Here is a 22,386-nt window from a genome sequence, read left to right as displayed (position 1 = left end):
TTATCATGATCAGTTTTTCACAAAGTAAGTTGATGGCAAGGTGGTCCAAAGAGAAATAGAGTAATTGTGTTATATCATCTCCCACAGAAATCAGCTCATTATTTACTACATTAAGTGTAGCCAGTTTTTTGTAGGTGCCATGTAGTGTAGTCAGCCATTAATATTCATACTGGAAGTGGTAAGGATTTTTTTACAGAATTAACATTTTACGAGTAGTGTTAACTTTATTCTATCATTTTATAGCATTTACTTGAAAACAGCAGACATCTAAACCTTTTAAAATCCAAGGAAGTGAAAAAAATTCAGAGGCCTCAAAATTACAGGCAAGCAAACTAGACTAGACAGAAGCATGGTGGCTGTATTGTGCAAAAAACAACAACCTCCAAATCACTTCAGATTAATTTTAAAGTCATCCTGCCATTGCCTTGTGGGTAAAAGGTTCTTGAACCAATCAGAGGAGATATCAATTAGTACCTCTCCATCGCACCTGGTAGACCTCCAGATTAACTGCTGCTGGCTGCAAACACCAAAACACATGCAGATTCAGATTCTCGCTTTCTTTTTCTGTGGCACATCATCAAATTGTTAAATGGAATCATTAAAAGTACATGTGCAGTTACCTTCACCTCCACCGTACTTCTTACAAGGTAAAATACCCTCTCAATTTACAGGACCTGAAATGATCAGTTTACAGTTGAAAAACAACTTGTGTGTATTTGTTTGTTCAGATGAAAGTCAAACTGGGCAAGATGGGAGGATCTACCATATTTACCCACCTTTCAGCCCTCCACCACCCCTTCAATTCTCCTTTTCTCCTGGAGTTGGCTCCACCCAAACACACTTGCCTCTAACAGGTACATGCTCGCCTAACATCTGCCTCCATTTTGAATATATAGAGTAGTGATGTTGTTCCCTTTTAGACTCAGTTAAGTTGGAAAGTGTTGATTGTAGAGTTGTCCGTCTATTAATTGATAAATAAATAATTGTATTGTCCAAAACTATGACAAGGGTGTGAATCATGAGGGTAAATTCACTTATTTAATTCCACTGGTAGTTTTGTTTTTTTACATGGAATAGGATGACATGCAACAATTACTCAGGAACATTTTAAGGCCCACTTTTTCTTTTACAATTTAAGGCCCAAGTGTAATTTACACATTTTTGTTTTGGGATGATCCAACCTCTCAAACAGCACTGATCAGATAATGTTAAGGACTTATAGTGTGTCTTTAAGTTCAGTTGTGACAAAACATGTAATTATACATTTAGAAAACAAGCATTCCTTTTTGTCCCCCCCCCTGTCTTCTCTTTAGTGTCTGCTCTCCCTCAAGCTACTCCAAAGCTGAATTTTGTGAGCTATGAAACGGAGCTGTATCGCTGTCCAGCTTGGACAACATGCCCCTCTTGTCAGACTCGGGTCACCACGCAGGTCACCTACAAAGTTGGGAGGCAGGCGTGGCTCATTTGTCTTGTGTTTGTGTTATGCGGGTGAGGAGGGACTCATTAAAATACCTACATTTGGTTATCTTTTTACCCAACATCAATCACACACATTGAAAAGACATAGACCGATGTTTAATTTCTGTCTCACAGGTTGGTGCTTGGATGCTGCCTGATTCCATTTTTTGTGAACTATTTTAAGGATGCCTATCACACATGTCCCCGCTGTCGACGGGTCCTCCATATACAAAGGAGGACATGCTGTGAATGAACACGAACAAGATTAACTACCAGCAGGCTAATGTGATGGCTAATAAGTTTTTTCATCTTAACAGGAGTTCAATTGCAGTAAAATGTATGTATACCTGTCTGAAAGGCATTCAGGATAACTTAAAATATATAGATTTATAAGTTTAAATGTTTAAAATACAAGGATAAGACATGTTGGTTCCTGTTATGTTATGACTCTAGAGATTTGTAACTATTTTAATCTTGTTTTGTAACAAAATTCTATCAAATAAATGTTTTCTCTGGAAGTTTTTTTTTTTTTTTCATGTTTTCTATTGTATAACAGAAAGCACACAACAGATGAAAATGCTAAACTTTTGCTCCAAATAAAAAATACTACAAAAAAAGAAGAAGAAGAAAAGAAAGAAAACTTTAAGATTCACTTCTTAGCTTTTTCCATATGCTGATAAAGACCAGGAGATGCAGGTCAATGCTGTGGGTTGTGGGAAACGCTAGTAAGTGGACCTGGAATTATTTTTCATTCGTCAAAATACTATATTCAAAAATGAACTTTCATGCTTAAGTTGGACTTTGTTTTCACAGATTTTACAGTCGCCACTGCAGTGCTCAGTACACAGATTCCCACTTCTACTCTCAATGCATCCTGTGTTGATTAAGCCTGCATGTGTACTTGCACGGAGTGTAGTAAACGTAACCTCACTGACTTGACACCAGAGGATTAGAAGTGTGGGTTTATTTTTAAACCTTTGAGCCTCAGAGTAATGAGCATTTGAGATGCAGCAAACCCTAGGGTAGATGAGCACTGGTGGATCCCAGCAGCAACACGCTGACTGCTGATTCCTGCATGGCCGAGGATGCATCAGAGGATCTCGCCTCCCCCAGTCAATCAGTTTCCTCATTAGTGGCCTCTTCTTTTTTCTTTCAGCACTTTAACAGCAAAACTGAACTCCTCACCTATTTGATCCTGTGTGTTGCCAAAATGCCATTCATTCCATCTGCTGTGTCCATTTCACGCTCTGTGTCAGGACTGACCGGGAAGGAGAGACCTATCCACAACACTTCATCTACAACTACTTTGACCAAGGTCCCAAAAGAAGATAAAGCCAGCAGCTCCGTGAAGGAGCGACTGGCTTCGAACCTCAAGCAGCTGGGGAAGAAGAGCCAACCCAGGAGTCATCTGCCAACCGCCAAAGGAGTGTCAGGGACAGAGCTGCTTGCAAAGAGAAGGGAGAGATTGCTGCCTTCATCACAAACAGTCAGCTTCTTAGCATCCAACACGGGCGTGTCCCTGTCTAAGACGCAGCAGAACAAACATGTGAGCCAGAGCTCTGTGAAGACTGAGCCAGAGATGAAGACGAGGGCCAGGCATCACAAGGAGGGCCGTTTCACACTGACTCTCACACCTGAAGCTGTCCTGCTGCTGCAGCGGAGGAACAATGAGAGAAATCAACATTCAGCGTCCAGAAATGCCGGAAGTGGAGGAGGCCTTTCTGGAAGCGCCTCAGATTCCAGAAGCAGGAGGGAAAACGTCTCTAAAAGGCATCAACCAGCAACACAGAGACACAGCACTCCAAACAGCAGAGTCACTGCTAAAAAAAACAGTGATGCTGAACTGGGAGACATAAGCTCAATTGTGAAAATCTCACTTCTGAATGAGCAACATAAGTATGATGATGTGGAGTATGAGGAAGAGGACCATGGTGTGGATGAGTGCGTAGTGCTGAAATGTACAGAGTGGCTCCGTGGGTTGGAAAACACACCGGTAACAGTGGGACGCAGCCTGACTAAGAGTGCAATTGGTGTGAAAAGTTTCTAAAGATAAAATGAGAAGTGTTGCTTAAATGAGGTGTCATTTTCCAACCTGAGAATGAATTGCAGTTTTGGTTTGTGTTGGCTAGTTGCTATTTGAAGATGTGCTTGTGTTCTGTATCCCCTGATCCCTGCTCCATGTTTCTCTTTTACTGGGCCTAGTCGTGCTAAGATATTCATCCATTGCAACAGTTTTTATTAAATGGATTTTGGCAAGTTCATGAGATGTTCTATTCCTGCTGCTTTGTTTCATTCATCCCCTTTCTTAGAGTCGGAGGGGAAGTAAAACTTAAGACATTCAAATTTGAACAGAAATGATGCACAAGACGACTATTTATTTTTAATGCAATAGTGCAGCCATAAAAATCATGCAGTTTTTGGACTGAATATTTTACTTAGTAGAGTGGAATAAGATTATTTTTCAACCTTAAAGCTAGGGAAGTTGAGGATTTATTTTAAAAATAATCTTTGTCTATGCCCTGCAATTAAGTTTTACAGCATGCATCTGATGAGTTTACATCCATACTTTTATGTTAATAATTTATATTACACTTGTTTCTGCCAGGCATTAATACAAAAGGAATAGCTTTATGCATTGACTATTTTATTTTACCTGGAGAAATGAGACATCTGAGTTTTTTTCTTTTTTAAACTAAAAGATTCCCCTTAATATATAAATTCTGTACATCTTTCCTTTAGGTGGCTAATGTCTCACTCGCTGTAAGAAGCTTTGTAAGGACTTAGCTTGGTGGTTGCTGTACAATCCCTCATGCTCACGAGTGTGCTTAGTGGCAGCTTATCCACCTGGGATTCAAGTGTTACAACACGTGTGTTTGTTTATGTGAGAGAGAGAGAGAGAGAGACAGATTCCATGTGTAATGTTTAACAAATAATTTGAAATAATGTAATTAATCACATTAGAAATCTTATTTCATCACATATAAAACAATAACTTTCCAGTATTATGATCTTTTCCCCAAAAAATATTTCTATATGTGTTTCATTTGAAGCCTGTTAAATAAACAAGATAAAGACACAGTGCATTGTTGATGGATACATAAAGAGATGGACATCATTTCCAGCGGTTGATTCGTCGCAGCTGAATGTAGGCCAGGAACATGCAGATCAATATGATTCCCAGCAGAGCCACCTGGTTCTGCCAGAAGCCCCACACAGAGTAGTCGATGCCCTGGCTTTTAAGGAACAGCTCCCCTGGGATACTGCAGCACAGATGATAAAGGCTCAGTGTTTGTGTGTGTGTGTGTGTGCAGGTTATTGTGTTTTAAGGAGTGGATATGTTATTGCTCAGCACTTACATGGTCGTGTTGCTGTAGAACAACTGTCCTGACATCTCGTTGATGAATGCAGCCTGAGAGAGATAAAGAGATTTAGGCGGAACAACTTCACAACTTCACAACTTCCTGGCTTCTAGGGCTGGGTATCGTTCAAAAATCTTCAATACTGGTACCGAAACAAATACCGTGAAACGATACCGGTTCCTAAACAATACTTTTTTGATACCAATTTTGTACTACTACGCGAGCCCGGTCTCTGTGCTTAACAGAGTTTTTCTTGCCTGCCTCTGCGATGTGTAACGTTAGACAGCCAATCAAAAGCATTATTAGATCTTGGTAGAAGCATGCTGCGTGCTTATTGGCTCACTGATGCTGATGATTTACTCCTTTGGTATTGAAATTGGCTACTGAATGATGAGGCATTTTAGAGGCCATTCGGTCGGTGCCTAAAAAGTATTGAATTCGGTACCCAGCCCTACTCGCTACAAATAAAGACAAGATTAAATTCAACCCCACAGACCTCTTTCTCACAACCACACCCTTCTGCTCATGCTCTGCCTATTTTCCATATCTTACATTCAGTCCATATCTGAAGATACTGATCCATTTCAGCCAGGAGAGCCAGCTCAGCATAGCATTGAGATTGACAAGAAAACCACCAAAGACCTAAAATGGGAGGATGAAGAAGTAAAAGAGGGAATAATACACATGTATTGAACATTGAACAATATATCTTCAATAGTACACATTATGATCTCAATCATGCATATTTTGTGTGAGTGTCGACATCTCACCATCATGAAGACAAAGGGTAGAGCAATGAGGATGTTAGCCATGGCAAAGGAAGATACACTCGCTGAGACGAGGAAGGCCAAACTGACTCCTGCCAGACTGACCAGAGACATGGTCAGGGCGAAACACATGAAGGCCTCGAAGGCAGGCTTCAATCCTGAAGGAGTGATAAATACATTTGAACAGGAAGACAGCAATGAGTATGAGAATGGACATTTGCTTTGTGGTGGGTTCCGATGATGGCAGTAAGGTCAAATGAGAGGTTCCTGACAAAAAGAGATCAACAGTAGGAGCATAAATTCAGGAAGACATACAAAACTGGAATCAGGCAGCTCTCTGTCATCTAGATTTTCTTTCTCCAAACTTGAAGCCCCTTGGGGTAAAGCCAAGCCTGTGCTGAAAGAATTATGGACTGTTTCCTCCTTATTCACTATATAATTTGCTGATTTCACACTCTAAGTCAACTGGGGAAAATGAAAAAGGCACTTCTTGAATTTGGAGATCTATGCAGTTCTAAAGTCAGCTGATCAGGTACTATAGTCACCTCAAGGACTCAAATGAAACAGCACCTGTTCTTCCCTGCATCAGGGCAGTCTCCTCATCTGCATGATACAATATGGTGTGTATTATTAGTATGTATGTGCTTATATGTGTGAGAATTACCCATCATATAGTAGGCTATGGCTGAAAACACAAAGATGGGGATGATACGGTTGGGGATGAGATCAGCGAAGATCTTGGACAAGAAGTAGACCGAAGTACGGTAATAGCCACTGGAGTTCTCGTGACTGCAACAAATATTAACAAAGAATCTCAACTAACACATAGTGACAGAGTTAAAAACATGGGATTGTAAAGGATTTACAGTACTGACAAACAGATATATACAACACTCTATGTTAAAGTAAAAGGTTTGTGATATTCAATATTTTCAACTTGTCAACAATGAAGTGATCATTCTAAAAAGTGTTGGCTGTGTAGCCAAGATGTGGTATATCTTGTACCTCTGTGGAGAGGTAGAGCATTATTGTTTTCCATAAACTGTTGAAAACACACACAATCAGTCACACGGGTCGCATGGGCTGACATGTTCCTTCAGTACAATGAACACACACACTGTAGTTTATTTTGACTCAATCCCACATACACCGTCTGAATGTGTATTAATCCGGAGCTGACAAAAGATCCCAGCTAAGTCACTTTTACTTAAAATCAAAAACTATATGGCCTGTTTTCAAAGATACATATAATCTGTAGGAACGAATGGGCTCAGGCTGAGTGCCACAGACAGAAAAGGGAAGCAGAAAAGTACTTAAAGGGTAACTACCATTTTTTTCAACCTGGACCCTATTTTCCTATGTTTTTGTGTCTAAGTGACTGATGGGAACAACAATCTTTGAAATTAGTCCAGTATTAAGCAAGATCGCTGCAGTCGGCAGCGCTGAAACAAGCTACCGACTGACAGGCTCAGATTAATATTCTAAGTGTCTGACAACATTATGGAAATTGTTTCTAAGTAGGTCGACCTTTCTGTTAAAGAGTAAGATCTTTTTTTTAAACATAAAAACATCCGCAATATTGCGTTCGCTAAACCCACCGTACTCCATGTAAAGACAAGATTATGATCGTAAAATATACTTAATTCAAGGTCGACAGGAACAAAATAAATTATGAAAAGCCATTTTGGGTCGTTCCACTTTTCCAACCATCACAACTCTAGTTTTGGTTGAAATAAACACAGTTTATCGATTTACATGTGAAAATATGTTGGCTCTATACACGCTAAAAGTATTGATTTTTTTAAATGGAGTCTGGTGGGTTTAGCGCTAGCGACTTCAAAGCTGTTTCTGGTTAAACAGAAAGGTCTCAAAGAGGTTTTAAAGGTCTATCTCTGAAGGGATGCTTTCCATAATGTTGTCAGACACTTAAAATATTAATCTGAGCCTGTCAGTGGCAAAACGAGCACTTTTGTAAAGGTAAATACAAGCTGGACAATTGCCCTATTAACTCACATTGTAGCTTGTTTCGCCGCTGCTGACTGCAGCAACCTCGCTTAATACTGGACTAATGTCAAAGATTGTTGTTCCCATCAGTCACTTAGACACAAAAACATAGGAAAATAGGGTCCAGGTTGAAAAAAACGGTAGTTACCCTTTAAAGTAAAACTGAGACAGACAAACATTGTTAGTTTTGGTCTTTTCATTGGATTTGTTTATAATAAGAAAAATATAGAATATCTTATCCTTCAAATAGCATTAAAAAGAGAAATGTGATTTACATAAATGTATCTAGGCATAAAACATATTCGTAGCCATGCACCTTGTGTACTTCAGCACACAAAAGTTTTATCTTTCACTCACATGAAGATTGCCCTTTCATTGATAAAGAGTTCAACAGCAGAGAGATTCCCAAACACCATGTTGATGATAAGGAAGAAGAACGCTCCACTCCTGTAGTCCGGAGAGAGAGAAAGGAGAGAGAGAGAGAGAGAGAGAGAGAGAGAGAGAGAGAGAGAGAGAGAGAGAGGGAGGGAGAGATCTGATTATCAATTCATAGGCAGCAAAGGTCACCCAGACCTGGGTTTTATCGCCATAAACTTGCAAGCATAACGGCATCAAAAAGTTATTTCCTCATCTTGACATCATGGCTTCTTATATAATTTATTATATTTCAAATTGAATTCAGCCAACACACTCTAGCGCTTACATATTCTTTTTCGACATTTCTGTCATTCTTGCAATGACAGCCCAAGCAATTATTTATGCAACCTTTTCTGAAATGGAGATACCACATCACCACATTTTCCTGTCTACGACATGCAATAATGTACAATGAAAATCTTCAAAACAATAAAGAAAAAACCTTTAATATTATCTTCTAATTAAGTTGTTCTGTTGTAAGGTGACTAAGGACACATTTACAGCAGGAAGAATGTGCAGAGGGGAATTTAGAGCAAATACACTTATTTTAAATTTGGCTGGCTGTTATGTTGCAGGTTATGCATACAGTACCTGTTCTGTAAAGCCTCGGGCAATGTTAAGGGCATTTGGTAATAAATGAGTCCCACCAGAATTGCAAAGAAGATGTTGAGAGCCAACTGGGCATAAGAGGTCTGAGGGTTCCTCAGAGAGTTCTGCACTGTCCTGCCACACACCACACGCATCTGTCTCTCGCGCGCGCACACACACACACACACACACACACACACACACACACACACACACAGAAAGAATTTATGAGCATGATGACAGTTATAAACAGGGTTCAAATAGCGGGCAGCCCAGCACAGCTGGCTGGCACAGTCATTAAATTCTGCGACGTAACATCATAAACTCACTTCAATTTTGGTTACTCACAAAATGAATTACAACTGAGGTTTTGATTTTCTCAAATGGATTATTTCATATTGTTTTTTAATGTAAGAAACATGTTTTCTCTAATGTTTTAATGTGTTTCTGAATTGTGGAGTTGGCTGACCTGATAGAAGAAAGAGGTAGCATATTCTGCTGCCTTGTCATGACCTTTGGCCCCTTCAGCAATGCGCTGGTCCACATGGCCTAACTCCTCAAGCACATTCTGGCACAGTTGGGACTGTCTGTACTTGTTTGCCAGTGAGTTTTTATACTCTACTGTGGAAAGACAGAGAGTCCATTATACATCGCCATGTTGTAGAAAAGGACAGCATAATTTTTTTATTTTTTTATTTTTTTTAATAATAAACACTGCCTTTTTTTACTCTTCTCAGGGTTTGGTGATTTGCAAGTAAAAAACCTGGGCGTCTAGGCTTAAATCTAAATCTGGTTAAAGGAGTAGTTTGACATTTTGAGAAAGATTTTAAATGCTGTAACTATTTCTTGGAGAACAGTGACTTCCTGTCAGTATTGTCATTACCGTGAGGAGCCAGGCAACAAGCAGACTCCAGAAAGTCAATACGGCCAGCTGATATTCCTCAAGGAATTGTTACAACCGTCCTTCTAGGTGTTATGCTAAGTTAAACTAAATGCCTTCCAACTCTAACTTCCTACTAACTCCACAGACATGAGATTTAGTCAGAGAGAAAACAACTCAATTTATTTTAGTCACCTAGTATTTCATTCTATATTTGAAACTTTTAACATTACAACCACTTTTAGCCCAATTCAACTTGGACACCTAGATGTATTCTTACCCACAAATTACCAAAAACCATGCATCAAGCCTCTGATGGTTCCACATACCTAAACTGTGTGTGTTTTGTGCAGGTGTACCTGCAGTAAGTGATTCTGATGTTGATTTTGCCTCTCCATTTGTGATGTCCATGAAGAAATCAGCAGGGTTGTCGAAGGACTGAATTTGGTAGCCTGTACAAAACCACACACACACACACACACACACACACACACACACACACACACACACACACACACACACACACACACACACACACACATCCAATATACATGCAACACTGTAATAAGTGCCTCTATAAAGCAAAGAATATCCTGACAGTGTAAATAAAGAATTTGAATAGAACAGTAGCTCACCATGTAGACAATCAGTTTATTTTTCATTTTATATAAAATTAGCAGAATATTATAAAAGAAATGAGTTAAATGTCAAGCATCAGGACTTCATATGGTAATACAATATAATCACAATATATTACACCACACACACACACACACACACACACACATACCAAGGTTTGTAAAGTATTCCAGTGCATGGGCTGCTGCTCCTGCGTACACCACCTCCCCTTTATGCATCAGAGTCAGATGGTCAAACTGTCTAAAGATGGAGTAGCGTGGCTGGTGGATGGAGAAGATCACAGTCTTACCTTTTCTGGACAGCCTGGACACACATAACAGATGTGTTTACATCCATAGTTACAGAAAACACAAAGACAGCAATAGAGGGTAAAGATGTTACTGATATGCGAGGCATCAGCAAAAAAGCTCAAAGTTGTTTGACCCCGCCATCTTCAACAGCATTGTATGCTTCAGTTGTCATTTGTTTCTTGTGTATATATGTAGTATGTGTTGCCTAATGTGAGATGAAATTAGTAATTGTGTTGTACCTGTGCAGTAGATTGATGATACAATTTGCAGTGTTAGAATCCAACCCGGTGGTCGGTTCATCCAGAAACAGCAGAGAGGGAGAGGTGATGAGCTCCATCCCGATGCTGCACCTCTTCCTTTCACCTCCAGATACGCCACGCAGAAACTCTGTCCCTATCTGTACACACACACACACACACACACACACACACACACACACACACACACACACACACACACACACACACACACACACACACACACACACACACACAATCTGATGCATTGTATGGCTTGTGGTATTGGTGCAAGTTGCAAACACTTGGGTGCTAAGCTGAACAGCAAGGGTGAAAGTACTAAATACTCCCATTAATGTAACTGAGTAACTTGTTTTTGAGCATGTAGTTTTTAGGCTATTTTAATGTCAGTATGTTGGACTTTGCTACAGTTGAAATACAGTACATCATTACAGAGTACAAATAAATGCCTGCCACCCATAAATGTGGGACATTGGACAGCCAAAGAGCCCTTCACAGTTTGTCAATATAGAGCAGACGTCTTTAACAGGGGGTCCGGGACCCTAGGGGGTCCTCAGAGTTACTGCATGGGGGCCACCAAATTATTGATAATTGTTTTTTATTCAAAAAATGTAAATGTCTTCACATGAATCCAACATATTATTAGCAAATATGAATCAACTACTTTTTGTGAAACTATTTGTGAAAAAAGCTCACTGATGATAGTCTTACTATCCACAGATACAGTTAATCCTAAGGATTCACTGTGCCACATGCATGTTTAACATTAAAACATGCTTTATAAAATCAACAATTATTTTAATAGCTTAGTATTCTATGCAAAAAAACGTATGTATAAATTTAATATGCAACTTAATTTTATACAATATGTAATAGCGGGTCCCTGCTCCGTCTCTCTTTCAGTTAAGGGGTCATTGGCTTAAAAAACGTTGAAGACCCCTAATATAGAGGAAGGAATAAAATGTTTTCGTTTTTTTTTTTACCATTTCTGCACTTTACTTTATAGGTTGTCTCATATGAGTAGGTTAGTGAAGTAATGAAGATGAATTTTATTTTATAAAATACTTTTAAATGAACTACTGTATACATTTGCTCATGTAGACTTTTAAATAGGTGCTTCTGCTTATTCCTGAGTAAGTAAGATAAGTTAGTTAAGTAATAGTCTTTAAGATTGAGTAAGACATCGCAGCACTCTTTCCAACACTGCTGTACAGTGACTGAAGTACAGCTATTAGCTTGTGTGTGTATCACTGTACCTTAGTGTCTGCACAGTCTGTCAGGCCCAGGTCTTGTATAATGGCATCTACTCTGCTTTTTTTATCTGAGGACGAGTGATGCCGAGGGTTGAGACGCAGATTGGCACTGAACAGAAGATTCTCCCTCACAGACAGAGTGCCCATCAGGATATCATCCTGGAAGCACATGAATTGTTTAAGCACAAAGTATTCGGAGGAATCCAAAGCATAATAATGTCAAAGAATGTGTGTGTATGTTTGTATTTGTGTACCTGGACCACATAGGCAGAGCTGAGCCTGAGTTCAGACGTGACGGCTTTGCCATCCACCAACACTTTTCCTTGCTTCAGTCCAGCTGGGTCTTTTCTTCCTGCAATTACATCCAGGAGTCTGACAAAAAAATAAAAAGAAACTAATATTCATGTGGTTGGGGTTGTTTATGCGTGTGAAACAGTGCCTGTGTGTTTGCATGTACATGAACATGTTTCTTACGATGTTTTCCCACTTCCGGTGGCGCCCATGATGGCATTCATCCCAGGTCTCATGATGCCACTACAACAACCAAACATAAAATCAAGTCATTTATTTAAAGAGAATACTTTAAAATCTAGAATAAATTCTGTCCAATTACCATGATATACAGCAGCGTTAAAAGCCAAATATAAACCTTTAAATGGCAACATTCTCATGTTTATGCTTTAAAGATTTACATTCACAAGTCAAGAAATCACTGGTTACATATAAGATAAGATAAGATAAGCCTTTATTGTAAAAGGTTAACAGTTAATAGCAGCAAGTCTAGTATATATGTAAACCAGGGGTCTTTAACTTTTTCAGGTCAATGACCCCTTAGCTGAAAAAGAGATGGAGCAGGGACCCTTTACGTGTAGGGCGGCCTAAAGCCTAGTATACACATGCCTTTTTAAGGTGCATACAATACTAAGCTATTAAAATAATAATTATTGACATATTCATATATTTATACATCATGTTTAATGTTAAACATGTGGTAGGCACAGTGAATACTTAAACTGAACTGTATCTGTGGATGGCTACCTTAATGGCTGCTGCTGCCCCTATACTTGTAGGCCACTAAGCCTATTATCAATGTTGTGTAAATGAAATGTTTTTTTTTCCCAAATAGGCTGATTTATCTTTGCTAATATATGTTAGATTTATGTTAATGTTTATTTTCAGACATATTTTAATTTTTGAAAAAAATAACACCCCCCCCCCCCCCCTTGGAGTAATTCTAAGGATCCCCTGTTGAAGATCTCTAATGTAAACAGTGTACACCAACATAATATATACTGTGATTAAGTAATGAAACTTTGTGTTGTCTGTAGTAATATAGCAAAATAGAAATATAACATAGTATATGATGTGGTTAGACAGTATAACATATTAACATAGTATAGTATGATATAGTACAGTGTATGGTATGAGGTATAAGATGCAATGTAATAGTAGTAATAGTAAAATAATATCATTAAAAATTATTATATAAAACTGTCTAAGAGTATTTAATTCATGAAACCATGGCGAGATTATTGTTTTTAATATTTTGTTATTATTTCTACTTCAGCATTACCATTGGGTAATCCAGAAATGTGCTTAAGTGAATGTCAGTGTAGTTCATAAAAAAAGTATCATGTCCTACCATACATCGTTGAGGATGTTTTTTTCAGGACCTCTCTTGCGGCAGAACCTCGTCTCATGAACACAGTAGTGCAAGTTGCTGAACGTGACAGTTGGCCCTCGTTCCTGGAAATACTCATCAACACCGGGAACAATCTGCTCCCCCTTAGACATCTTCAAAAACAGCAGTGTTACCAGCAGAGAGGAAAATGAGTCCGAAATTTGGGTTCGAAGAGAGAGAGAGGTAGTCTTACACAAAGTCCTGTGTAGTCGGACAGAGAGACAGGTGAGAGAGCATGTAATCAGTAAGTTTCTGTTATAAACTCATCTGGTCTTTGGACTCCCTGAATCCTTAACCCATAGACTTGTGACTGTTCACAAAAAGATACTCTGGCATTGAACTTTCCCCTCAAAAACTGCACCCAAGAAGCACCCCAAGCTATGTGATAATAGTTGATGATAAAAGATGACCATGTTTATACGGTGTGCAGTGCTGCTTACGCAGTGCAAGTTTTATCCTTCCATCCATTGTCAATACCTTTTTAATCTGTATTCAGGGTCATGAGGGAGCATGAGGGGCATTATTGTTTGGCGATAAGGACTGGGTCACATAACAATTCATTCCAAAGGTGAGATGATGGGGTTGGGGGAAGGTGGGGTTAAGGTCAAGGCTTTCTGCAGGCCAGTCAAGTTATTTATGGGCCTGGTTTTGTCACGTTGAAACAGGAAAGGGCCTTTAATTAACTGTTGCAACAAAGTTGAAAGCATGTCTTGTATCATTAAGAATGCATAAAGCAATGTACCTTTTGAAAAGAAGTTAACACTACTCTTACAAATTAAACGTTGAATTAATAAGCAATGGCTTGTACTTATGATGGCTAATTTTGAGTAACTTTTGGTAAATATTGCAGCATTATGGACATTACTGAATCAGATTTCTAACTTGATGACTCTTTGCCACTTGAGATACTGTAGTAGCTCTGTACTGTACAGCTCTTCCTTAAAAACAGATACTGTATATGTTTAAGTTTTTCGTATATCTTTTCATATTTTACTATTGTAAATGTCTCTATTTTATGACTCTTGACTTGTGCACTGAATTTAATGTTATGCACCAAAACAGGAGACACATTTCCTGTATGTGCAATAAAAATGTTTCAGATTTTTCAGATTTCTGGGCTTACAGTGGGCATTCAGCATGATCCCATATTTGCCACTTGGTCCCAGTGGCAAGTTCTATAGTCTTGAAACTAAGGATTTCCTTAACAATGAAAACCAACCTCAGATTGACATGGCTAGTGTAGACAGGGGTGTTACTTAATCAGGTATAATATTGAAGTAGCCTAATAGTTTTATTTGATTTGTTATTAAAAAAATAAATGATTTGATAGTGTTTAAAAATACATGCTTATTTTCAAATAATGGAATGTATTGGGTAATATCTGTGTATGCTTTTAAATAACAATTCTCAGATTTTGTTGGACAACACAGATTTGTATGGGAGAATACAGCGTTCCATGTCATGTCTGTCCATTTATATTTAATATGCATTATTGGTGTTAGAATAACTTAGTTTTTTGATGTGAATGTGTTTTTTTGTTGAAGATGGTAAACCTATCAACAGTAATGTTGTTGTTGCCTTGGTGTCCTTATATACTTTGTTTTGACCATGGCCTACATGTTCATGAACAGGCTGGCCCCTGCTGTACAGAATGCTGTATGGCAGGCTAGAGAGAACGTCGTGGGTGGGATCAACTTTGTTTTTCTCTGACCTTTTCTCTTTTATTGGCGTTGTCCAATCAGGCTTCGTGTTTAGCACCAAGTACGGCCTAGAAACTCCCTGCAGCCAATCGCTTTCCAGCACAGCGAGAATGGAAATGGGCGTGGCTAGCACCAGAAATTCTTAGGTGTTGTCATCGTGTTCCTTTAGTTTGGTGTGTTTTACACTGGGCGTGCGGGCGCAGTTTAAGACGTTACAATGCTACTTTAATAGCAATAGTTTTTTTTCTTTTCTATAGATTGTTAGAGTTGTGTAACGTATTTATCCTATAGTATACAGAAGAAAGACCGTTAGGTATCTCCAGGAAAGCAACAATCCTACATTTCACACGAAGGCTAACTTTAGCTTATAAGCTACTAGCTAACGCCTAACGTTAGCTATGGAGGAGAAGAAGGAGGAGAGAGAAGCGGAGATCCAAGAGCACGGCCCCGAACACTGGTTCTCCAAATGGGAACGGCAGTGCTTAGCAGAGGCCGAACGGGATGATCCAAACGAAGAGGAGACGGAACAAAGCCAACAGAAGCTGTGGCACCTCTTTCAGAACTCGGCCACTGCGGTAGCACAGCTCTACAAAGGTCCGTACCAAAGATACAGAAGTTCATGTCAAGCCAGCTAACAGAGCTGTCAGAGCTATTGAAAGCTAATCATGCTAGCGGAGAGAGACACAAAGGGCACTGGCGAGGCTAACAGTGTTAGCTACTCACAGCTGTTTCTCCACAGCATAACTAGCGGTGTTTGTTTCCATGGTTGTTAGGTGATACCATAATGTGTATTCTCTTAAATTGTGTATACAATAGATGGTTCTGCGGTTCACTTGTCAATATCGTGACCATGTTTCGTTGCTTGCCGATGGAAGCTAACGTTAGCCGGCTGCTAACTCGAGCAGCCGGTCACCGTGTCAGAGTGTGGGACAACGGGGCTGAATCTGGCTCACCGTGGCCTGAGCTGTCAGGTCCCCCAGAGCTAGACGCATTAATACATTGATCTCAAACTACCGGTGGATTAACCGGTGTGCGTTATCACTGCACATACATTCATCGTGTTTGGACCTGACATGGCACACTAAAATGTTTTTTTGTCCACCCGTTAATAGTTACCTATCTCGTCAAAATGGCGATACACAGGGAGGAGTTTGCTGACTGAAAACAACTCGTTTGTTGACGATCTAAAACGCAGCGATAGTTAATTGTCGCAGTGGTGTGGTGGATTTTGATAAGTAACGACACAAAGACATTTTATTCCAACACAATCCTGTGGACTTTTGCAGAGGACTGCATTGTTGTTACAATCCAGAACAAAATGGCGATAGGGTATAAGTAAACGTTTTCTTGTTCAAGGCTCGTTCTGCCCTGCTGAGTGTTTTTAACATAACGCTGACATTGTGTTGTTTGGAAATAACTTCGTTTCCTGTCAGCTTCTGCTATTAGCTCATACTGAAACGGGAAATAAACGTGGGCCTGCATTTAAATCGTGTATAGTTAAAATGGTGACATCATGGTTGGTTAGATGTGACCATTAAGTTATTTTTTCTGGGAGTAAAATTACTGTTCAATGGCTTTGTTCCCCAATTGCCAAACATGCTCTCATAGAAATCCTACTTGGCAAAATGCTTCTGCTTCCATGGTCCCCTTAATGTAAGCCTATGTTCAGACTGTAACATGGCTGTATCTTCATAAAATGTAACAGCAGTGAGTCATTTGTAGAGGAAACCTCATGCACAGCTCCTGCAGATTAGATTAAAGGATATGCAGTCAATATTATGAAAGGATGATTAGTGGAGAACTGCATAGGCACTGAGCTTTGGGATGTGTATGTTTGTGGTAAACCCAATCCTTAACTGGAGTTAGCATATATAAGTTATAGCTGTTTTTTTGTTAACACCTCTGTTCTGTACCAATACGAACATTGAAATTCATTTTTAGTTATAGGTAGGTATAATGAGACCTTGGATGTGTTAAAGGGACACGCCACCGTTTGTTGAAATAGCGCTTTTTTTGTGCATGCATCGTTTTAGTCCGGTGCAACACCGGCTGCGTCGCTGCTAGTTAGTTTAGCGAAGTGAATGGAATCCTATGTTGCCGGTTAGCATGTTGTGAGTAAAAGTGAGCCAACATAAGACAAAAAAACAACCTAATTACGTGCACGGAGACAAAAAATGCGTTGGCCCTCCCATCTACAGCCAGGGAAGACTATGATAAGCCCTATTTCAACAAATGGTGGCGTATTCCTTTAAGGGAGTCATAAGATTAAATCTGAGTTTGAAAATGCTCGCCTCTAAAAACACCATCCCCTGTCAGTTTCCTCTTTGGGTCTACACAAGTGCAGTTGTATTTTAAGAGCCAATTTATGACTTTTTTTATGAATTTAGGCTTGAACTTCTATAAAGAAGAAATTTAAGCTTGGAGGGTGGGGTTTATGTTATAACAATGACAACATCATTGGAAAGTTATCATGACAGTCTGACTAACTTTTTGAATGTAATTAACAGATAGAGTGTGTCAGCAGCAAGGCCTCTCTCTCTGGGTGCCCTTCCAGAATGCAGCCACAGCTGTCACTAACCTGTATAAAGGCAAGTAACTTTGACTATTACCCATCTTGTGGTTTACTGTCGGTTTTAGTTGCATTTTGTATGACGTCCAGGAAGTACTGTATGTAAAGGAGGCATTATTATGAATCCAACTACTTCTCTTGGCAAGACACGCCCTTGTAGCATTCAAGCGCTAGTATTGTGCAGGCGTCCATGCTTACACGTTCAGTTCCTCTCCCCTGACCAATGGGCTATCCTAAGCACTTGAGGTCAATGCCTAACCCCTCAGCTGCTATGCAGGGCATATCTTACCAAGACAAGTGATGGGATTCATAAGAACGTGTAAATGAGCTGTGTAGATGGTATTTGTTGATGGTGTCCAGGTTTACTAAAAAACTTTTGTCCTCGTGTGTCATCAGAGAGTATGGAGGCCCGCCAGCGGACCTATGATCTGGGCATCCACTTAGGTCACCAGCGCAGGAATAAGGATGTGATTGCATGGGTTACGAAACGCAGGAGAACTATTAGGCGCGAGGACCTTATCAGCTTCCTGTGTGGAAAAGTTCCACCTCCACGGACAGCTCGCGCCCCTCCAAGGGTTGCCATGGTGTCTGCAAGCCGACCATCACCCCCAGAGACGGGTAGCTCTGTGGAGACCGACCTGCAGCCTTTCAGAGAGGCCATAGCACTGCATGGTAGGTCAAAATGCCATGTTCAGGAGAAAGCTTTTGCAATATAAGGATGAGATGTAAGAGTTTAATGCTTTTTGCTGTGGTTTCATTTTTTTGTTCTTTTCATTCCAGGCCTTAGCGGTGCCATGGCAAGCATTTCTGTGCGTTCGGGTCCTCCTGGTTCACCAACTCACCCTGCCCAGTCCCTCAGTCGTCGCAGGAATGGTCTTCATGATGTGGACCTCAACACCTTCATTGCTGAGGAGATGGCGCTCCATTTGGATTCAACAGCCAATCGTAAACGAGGCCCTGCCCCCTGTAGTGATGTCATCACAGACTCACCTACTCATAAACGTAACAGGATGCTCTGAACTTTTCCTACACCACTAATCCCTCCGTTGTCCTCTCCTTGGTGGCCGACTGGACAGCTGATGAGGACTGATGCCTTGGCCAACCATTGAAATCTTCCTCCTTTTCATCTTAGTTGCAATGCTACAAATAAACTTAACTATTACCAATCCACACATTTATTCCCTTTATTTTTCTTTCAACCCCGTGTTGTCTCACACATCCTTTCTATAGCAGTGTTGTTTTTTCAGAAAATGTTCTTTCCTGTTTGTTTGATTGCCCCCAGTAGATTGGACAGAGAAGCAAGCACACATCACACTTGAAATCCTTGAATTGCAGATTGTTGAGTTAGACATGTTTATTTGGCCAGGCTCCTTTTTGTTCTTCATATCCGATAATCAGATGAACCGGGCTGTTGCCTACTGTTTGCAGTTCTGTTCCCTTCATTCCTCGTGCAAACTTTCTTCTCATCTTTGGAGTGCTGGCCGAACCAGACTGGACTGAAAACCCGGCTCCCCGGGAGGCTGAACCACCACCTCGCTGTGTGGCCCGACTCAAAATGCTTGTAAGCGTGTGTATTTCATTCTGTTGCTGCTCTGTGTGTTTGCGTATCTGACAGCAGAACTGCCACTTACTGTGTTGTACTTGTCTTTGCCTTTGAGAAAGCTGCTACAGTATCTCTGGTTGTTGCGCAACTGTGTGTGTGTGTGTGTGTGTGTGTGTGTGTGTGTGTGTGTGTGTGTGTGCTTGTATGTGTGTGTGTGTGTGTGTGTGTGTGTGCTTGTATGTGTGCTTGTATGTGTGCTTGTATGTGTGCAGGATTATGGCAAATCCAGCACCCACTTGACCGAATTATTTCCCGTTTTTACTTTCATCCTATTTTTTTTTTTTTTTTCTTTAGTTGCTCTTTGCAGCCCAAACCAGGGTTTTATCACAAAGCAGGTCAGTCCACTTTACTATACTACTACAACACGATAATGGTGACTATCATTACTGTCAGATGTAGCTGACAAATTGAGTAGTGAGGTAACAAGATAAGCAAGATGCTTTCCAAAAAAAGAGTTGCTTAAGTACCCATATCCTGCATTCTTATTTGCAAGTTTCAAATCACACTGTTGTTGTCATAGGTATTGTCATGTTTACAAATAATCCAAATATACACCATTTTCCTGTCTGCATCAAAATATATTTGACAAAGCTGTCAAAGCCTGTGTTGTACCTACTTTGTTTACATTTGGCCCTTTGATGACAAACTGGTGCATTGTCATTTTGGCTCTTGTATTTAAGAGTTACAACACTTGTGATTTCAGCTTTAAACCTAGAAAATTACAGGGGGCAGTTGCCTGTGGTATTCTACTTTGCTTAGCCAACTTATGGACTGTTGGGTGTGATGGTTCAGCAAGGCTTTGGGCACTTGTTTTGCTTATTTTGCACACTGCTTTGTGATACAATCTTGTGTAATGTATGTAAATACCATGTAGGTGCTGTTATATGTGGTACATATTGTAAAAAGAAGTGCAAATCCATTGGGATGTCCATGTACAATAACAATTCTGACATTAAAGAAAATTCAAGCGTTTGTCTAAGTTGTCAGAGTTTACTACAAGTTGGATTTGGTGTTTTACTTTACACCATCTGCTTGGCAAGGTCTTATTTCAGTGCAGGATAATCTTTCGTCTCACATTTCTATGAATTACCTGAGGCCTGTCTAAAAAAATGAAAGGATAAAAAGGTGCAATTAAGTGGAAAAACCTGAGTTTTAGCTATTATCTATTCCTGTGCCTGCTCAGATAACAAATGCATGGTTCATTCTCAGTTCCTTAATCTTCCCTTTCTTTTCTTGAAAGAACTTGATATTCAGTTATTCCTCATCAGTTATTAATTAATCAGTTGCTGAGAGAAGAAGAGGAGAAGAATAAAACATCCACTGAAAGGCAAACATAGTGGTTATATATCGTAGTTATCCTAACTGCTGTATAGCACAGTTTTGTGTAAACAGGTTGTCAACAAACGCCTAGTCTCTCATTAACAAATTTTGAGACTAGTGTGCAGTTCAACCTTGCAAACACATGGGGGCGACGCAGACTACTTTGTTTGCTTTCACTTTTCCTTCTCAAAAGAAGCTTGTTCTGCTAAACACATTGACAGGGGCCCTACAATTATGCGTTAATAAATAGATAATAAAATATTGAACATGCAAACAAGATTTTGATCAGTACTGTTCCAAATATAACAATTGTCTGTAAACCTTTTATATCAAATTTGGAAGCAATGACATAAAATATCAGAGGATGAAATAGAACCATAGACTGTGAAAAAGTTCCTAACACAGCCCAGGTAGGACTTTTGGATAAGGTTAGCAACAAAACCATCCGCAAATTTGACCAAAAGCCGGACTTTCCCGCGACTTCAACCAATCACAGCAGTACCACGTGCCAGACTTTGTGTCAGTATGTGACGCTGAGAGTCACTTACCAAGCGGGATGAGAACAGGTTGGTGTAACACAAGTACGCCGCCAAATTCATTTTCTTGTTTCTGATATGAAGACGAGCGTTATTATGGAACCTACGCAACTTCTAGGCTAGACCCGCCCTTCAATAGCATTCACACACTACTACTGGCCAGGCATCCATGCTTACGCAAGGTAACATAACCCGATTTGTTCAGGTCCTATCCCCTAACCAATTGGCCATTCTAAGCTTAACCACTCAAGGTCAATGCCTAACCCCAACCAACCTGGCTGCTTATTAGGGCGGGACTTGCCTAGAAATTACGTGGGATCCATAACATTGACCAACAAAACGTACAGCGAAAGACCGTGCAAAATGTTTCAGGCCAACCTGCATACATTTTAACACCAATGTATGCTGTAATGATTTTTCATTCTAAAGTCACTGAAAGCTGCTGCTGTTTCAATCAAGTAGGCTATCTGCAGCGGGCGGAGCTACTGCTCAGTTCCCCCCGCGACGGAGATGAGACGTACAGGATGACCTAAATTGAGGACAGCTATGCTCGTAATTGTAATTTCAATGATAAGTTAAAGTCCAATAAGTCCTTTGTCAAACCGTATGTATGTCTCCCAACCCAGGCCAGGATTGGAAATTAACTTACAATGTAAAGATCAACGAGCCACTGACAGATATATTCAAATTTGATCATTCAATAAATTATAATTTTTTGTCTTAAATCCAACAGCCTTTTTCATATTATACCAACATCTGCAGCATCCTGAGCCTTTTTGGTAAGGTTACTAGGAAAACTCAGCCCAGAGTACTTTTATTGTCCCCGAAAAACAAATTTCTCTTTTTTGCAATTGTTATTGTCTCTCGCAACTTCATTGCAACAAAAATAAAAGAGACATCGCAACTTTTAACGCAATGTTTTTACAAACGCCGCCCCAAAATCAGGCATTTTGGCCCTCAACAATCTAAAAAAAGGAAGCAAAATCCTGGAGGGACTGCTTAAATAAGCCAAAAATGGTGTTTTCCCTTTCATAGCAGAAGTCTTTGCAGGTATTTGTTCCATGT

At 39.9% G+C, this 22,386-nt stretch overlaps 3 protein-coding genes across 4 annotated transcripts; 2 read left to right on the top strand and 1 right to left on the bottom strand.

Moving 5' to 3' along the window:
• Positions 1-409: 409 nt before the first annotated feature.
• On the top strand, positions 410-3,650 carry LOC114572903 (cell death-inducing p53-target protein 1). Of its 2 annotated transcripts, XM_028604686.1 has the most exons (5): positions 410-647; positions 729-854; positions 1,314-1,488; positions 1,594-2,183; positions 2,272-3,650. In XM_028604686.1, the coding sequence occupies exon 5, from the start codon at positions 2,534-2,536 to the stop codon at positions 3,503-3,505; it is 972 nt and encodes a 323-aa protein (XP_028460487.1). In that variant the 5' UTR covers positions 410-647; positions 729-854; positions 1,314-1,488; positions 1,594-2,183; positions 2,272-2,533; the 3' UTR covers positions 3,506-3,650. The 2 variants fall into 2 exon arrangements, with proteins under 2 accessions (XP_028460487.1, XP_028460494.1); XM_028604693.1 differs by lacking the exon at positions 2,272-3,650 and having other exon boundaries at positions 454-647; positions 1,594-1,976.
• Positions 3,651-4,570: 920 nt separating this feature from the next.
• abcg2b (ATP-binding cassette, sub-family G (WHITE), member 2b) lies at positions 4,571-13,706 on the bottom strand. Its single transcript, XM_028588589.1, has 15 exons — positions 13,555-13,706; positions 12,387-12,446; positions 12,167-12,284; positions 11,916-12,071; positions 10,642-10,799; positions 10,264-10,415; positions 9,833-9,925; positions 9,063-9,214; positions 8,597-8,748; positions 7,946-8,035; positions 6,249-6,373; positions 5,588-5,742; positions 5,370-5,459; positions 4,815-4,867; positions 4,571-4,718 (listed from the first exon to the last, which is right to left on the bottom strand). Exons 1-15 carry the CDS (start codon positions 13,704-13,706, stop codon positions 4,571-4,573), a joined length of 1,854 nt encoding a protein of 617 aa, XP_028444390.1.
• A 1,685-nt stretch (positions 13,707-15,391) lies between these two features.
• hapstr1b (HUWE1 associated protein modifying stress responses b) lies at positions 15,392-20,437 on the top strand. Its single transcript, XM_028596864.1, has 4 exons — positions 15,392-15,887; positions 17,801-17,881; positions 18,259-18,534; positions 18,643-20,437. The coding sequence occupies exons 1-4, from the start codon at positions 15,692-15,694 to the stop codon at positions 18,879-18,881; spliced, it is 792 nt and encodes a 263-aa protein (XP_028452665.1). The 5' UTR covers positions 15,392-15,691; the 3' UTR covers positions 18,882-20,437.
• The last annotated feature ends 1,949 nt before the right edge of the window (positions 20,438-22,386 follow it).

Source organism: Perca flavescens, chromosome 2 (genome assembly GCF_004354835.1).
Source record: "Perca flavescens isolate YP-PL-M2 chromosome 2, PFLA_1.0, whole genome shotgun sequence".
NCBI classification, from domain to species: Eukaryota; Metazoa; Chordata; class Actinopteri; order Perciformes; family Percidae; genus Perca; species Perca flavescens.
Note: the sequence above shows the minus strand (reverse complement) of the source record. Positions and strands in the feature narration are given on the sequence as shown.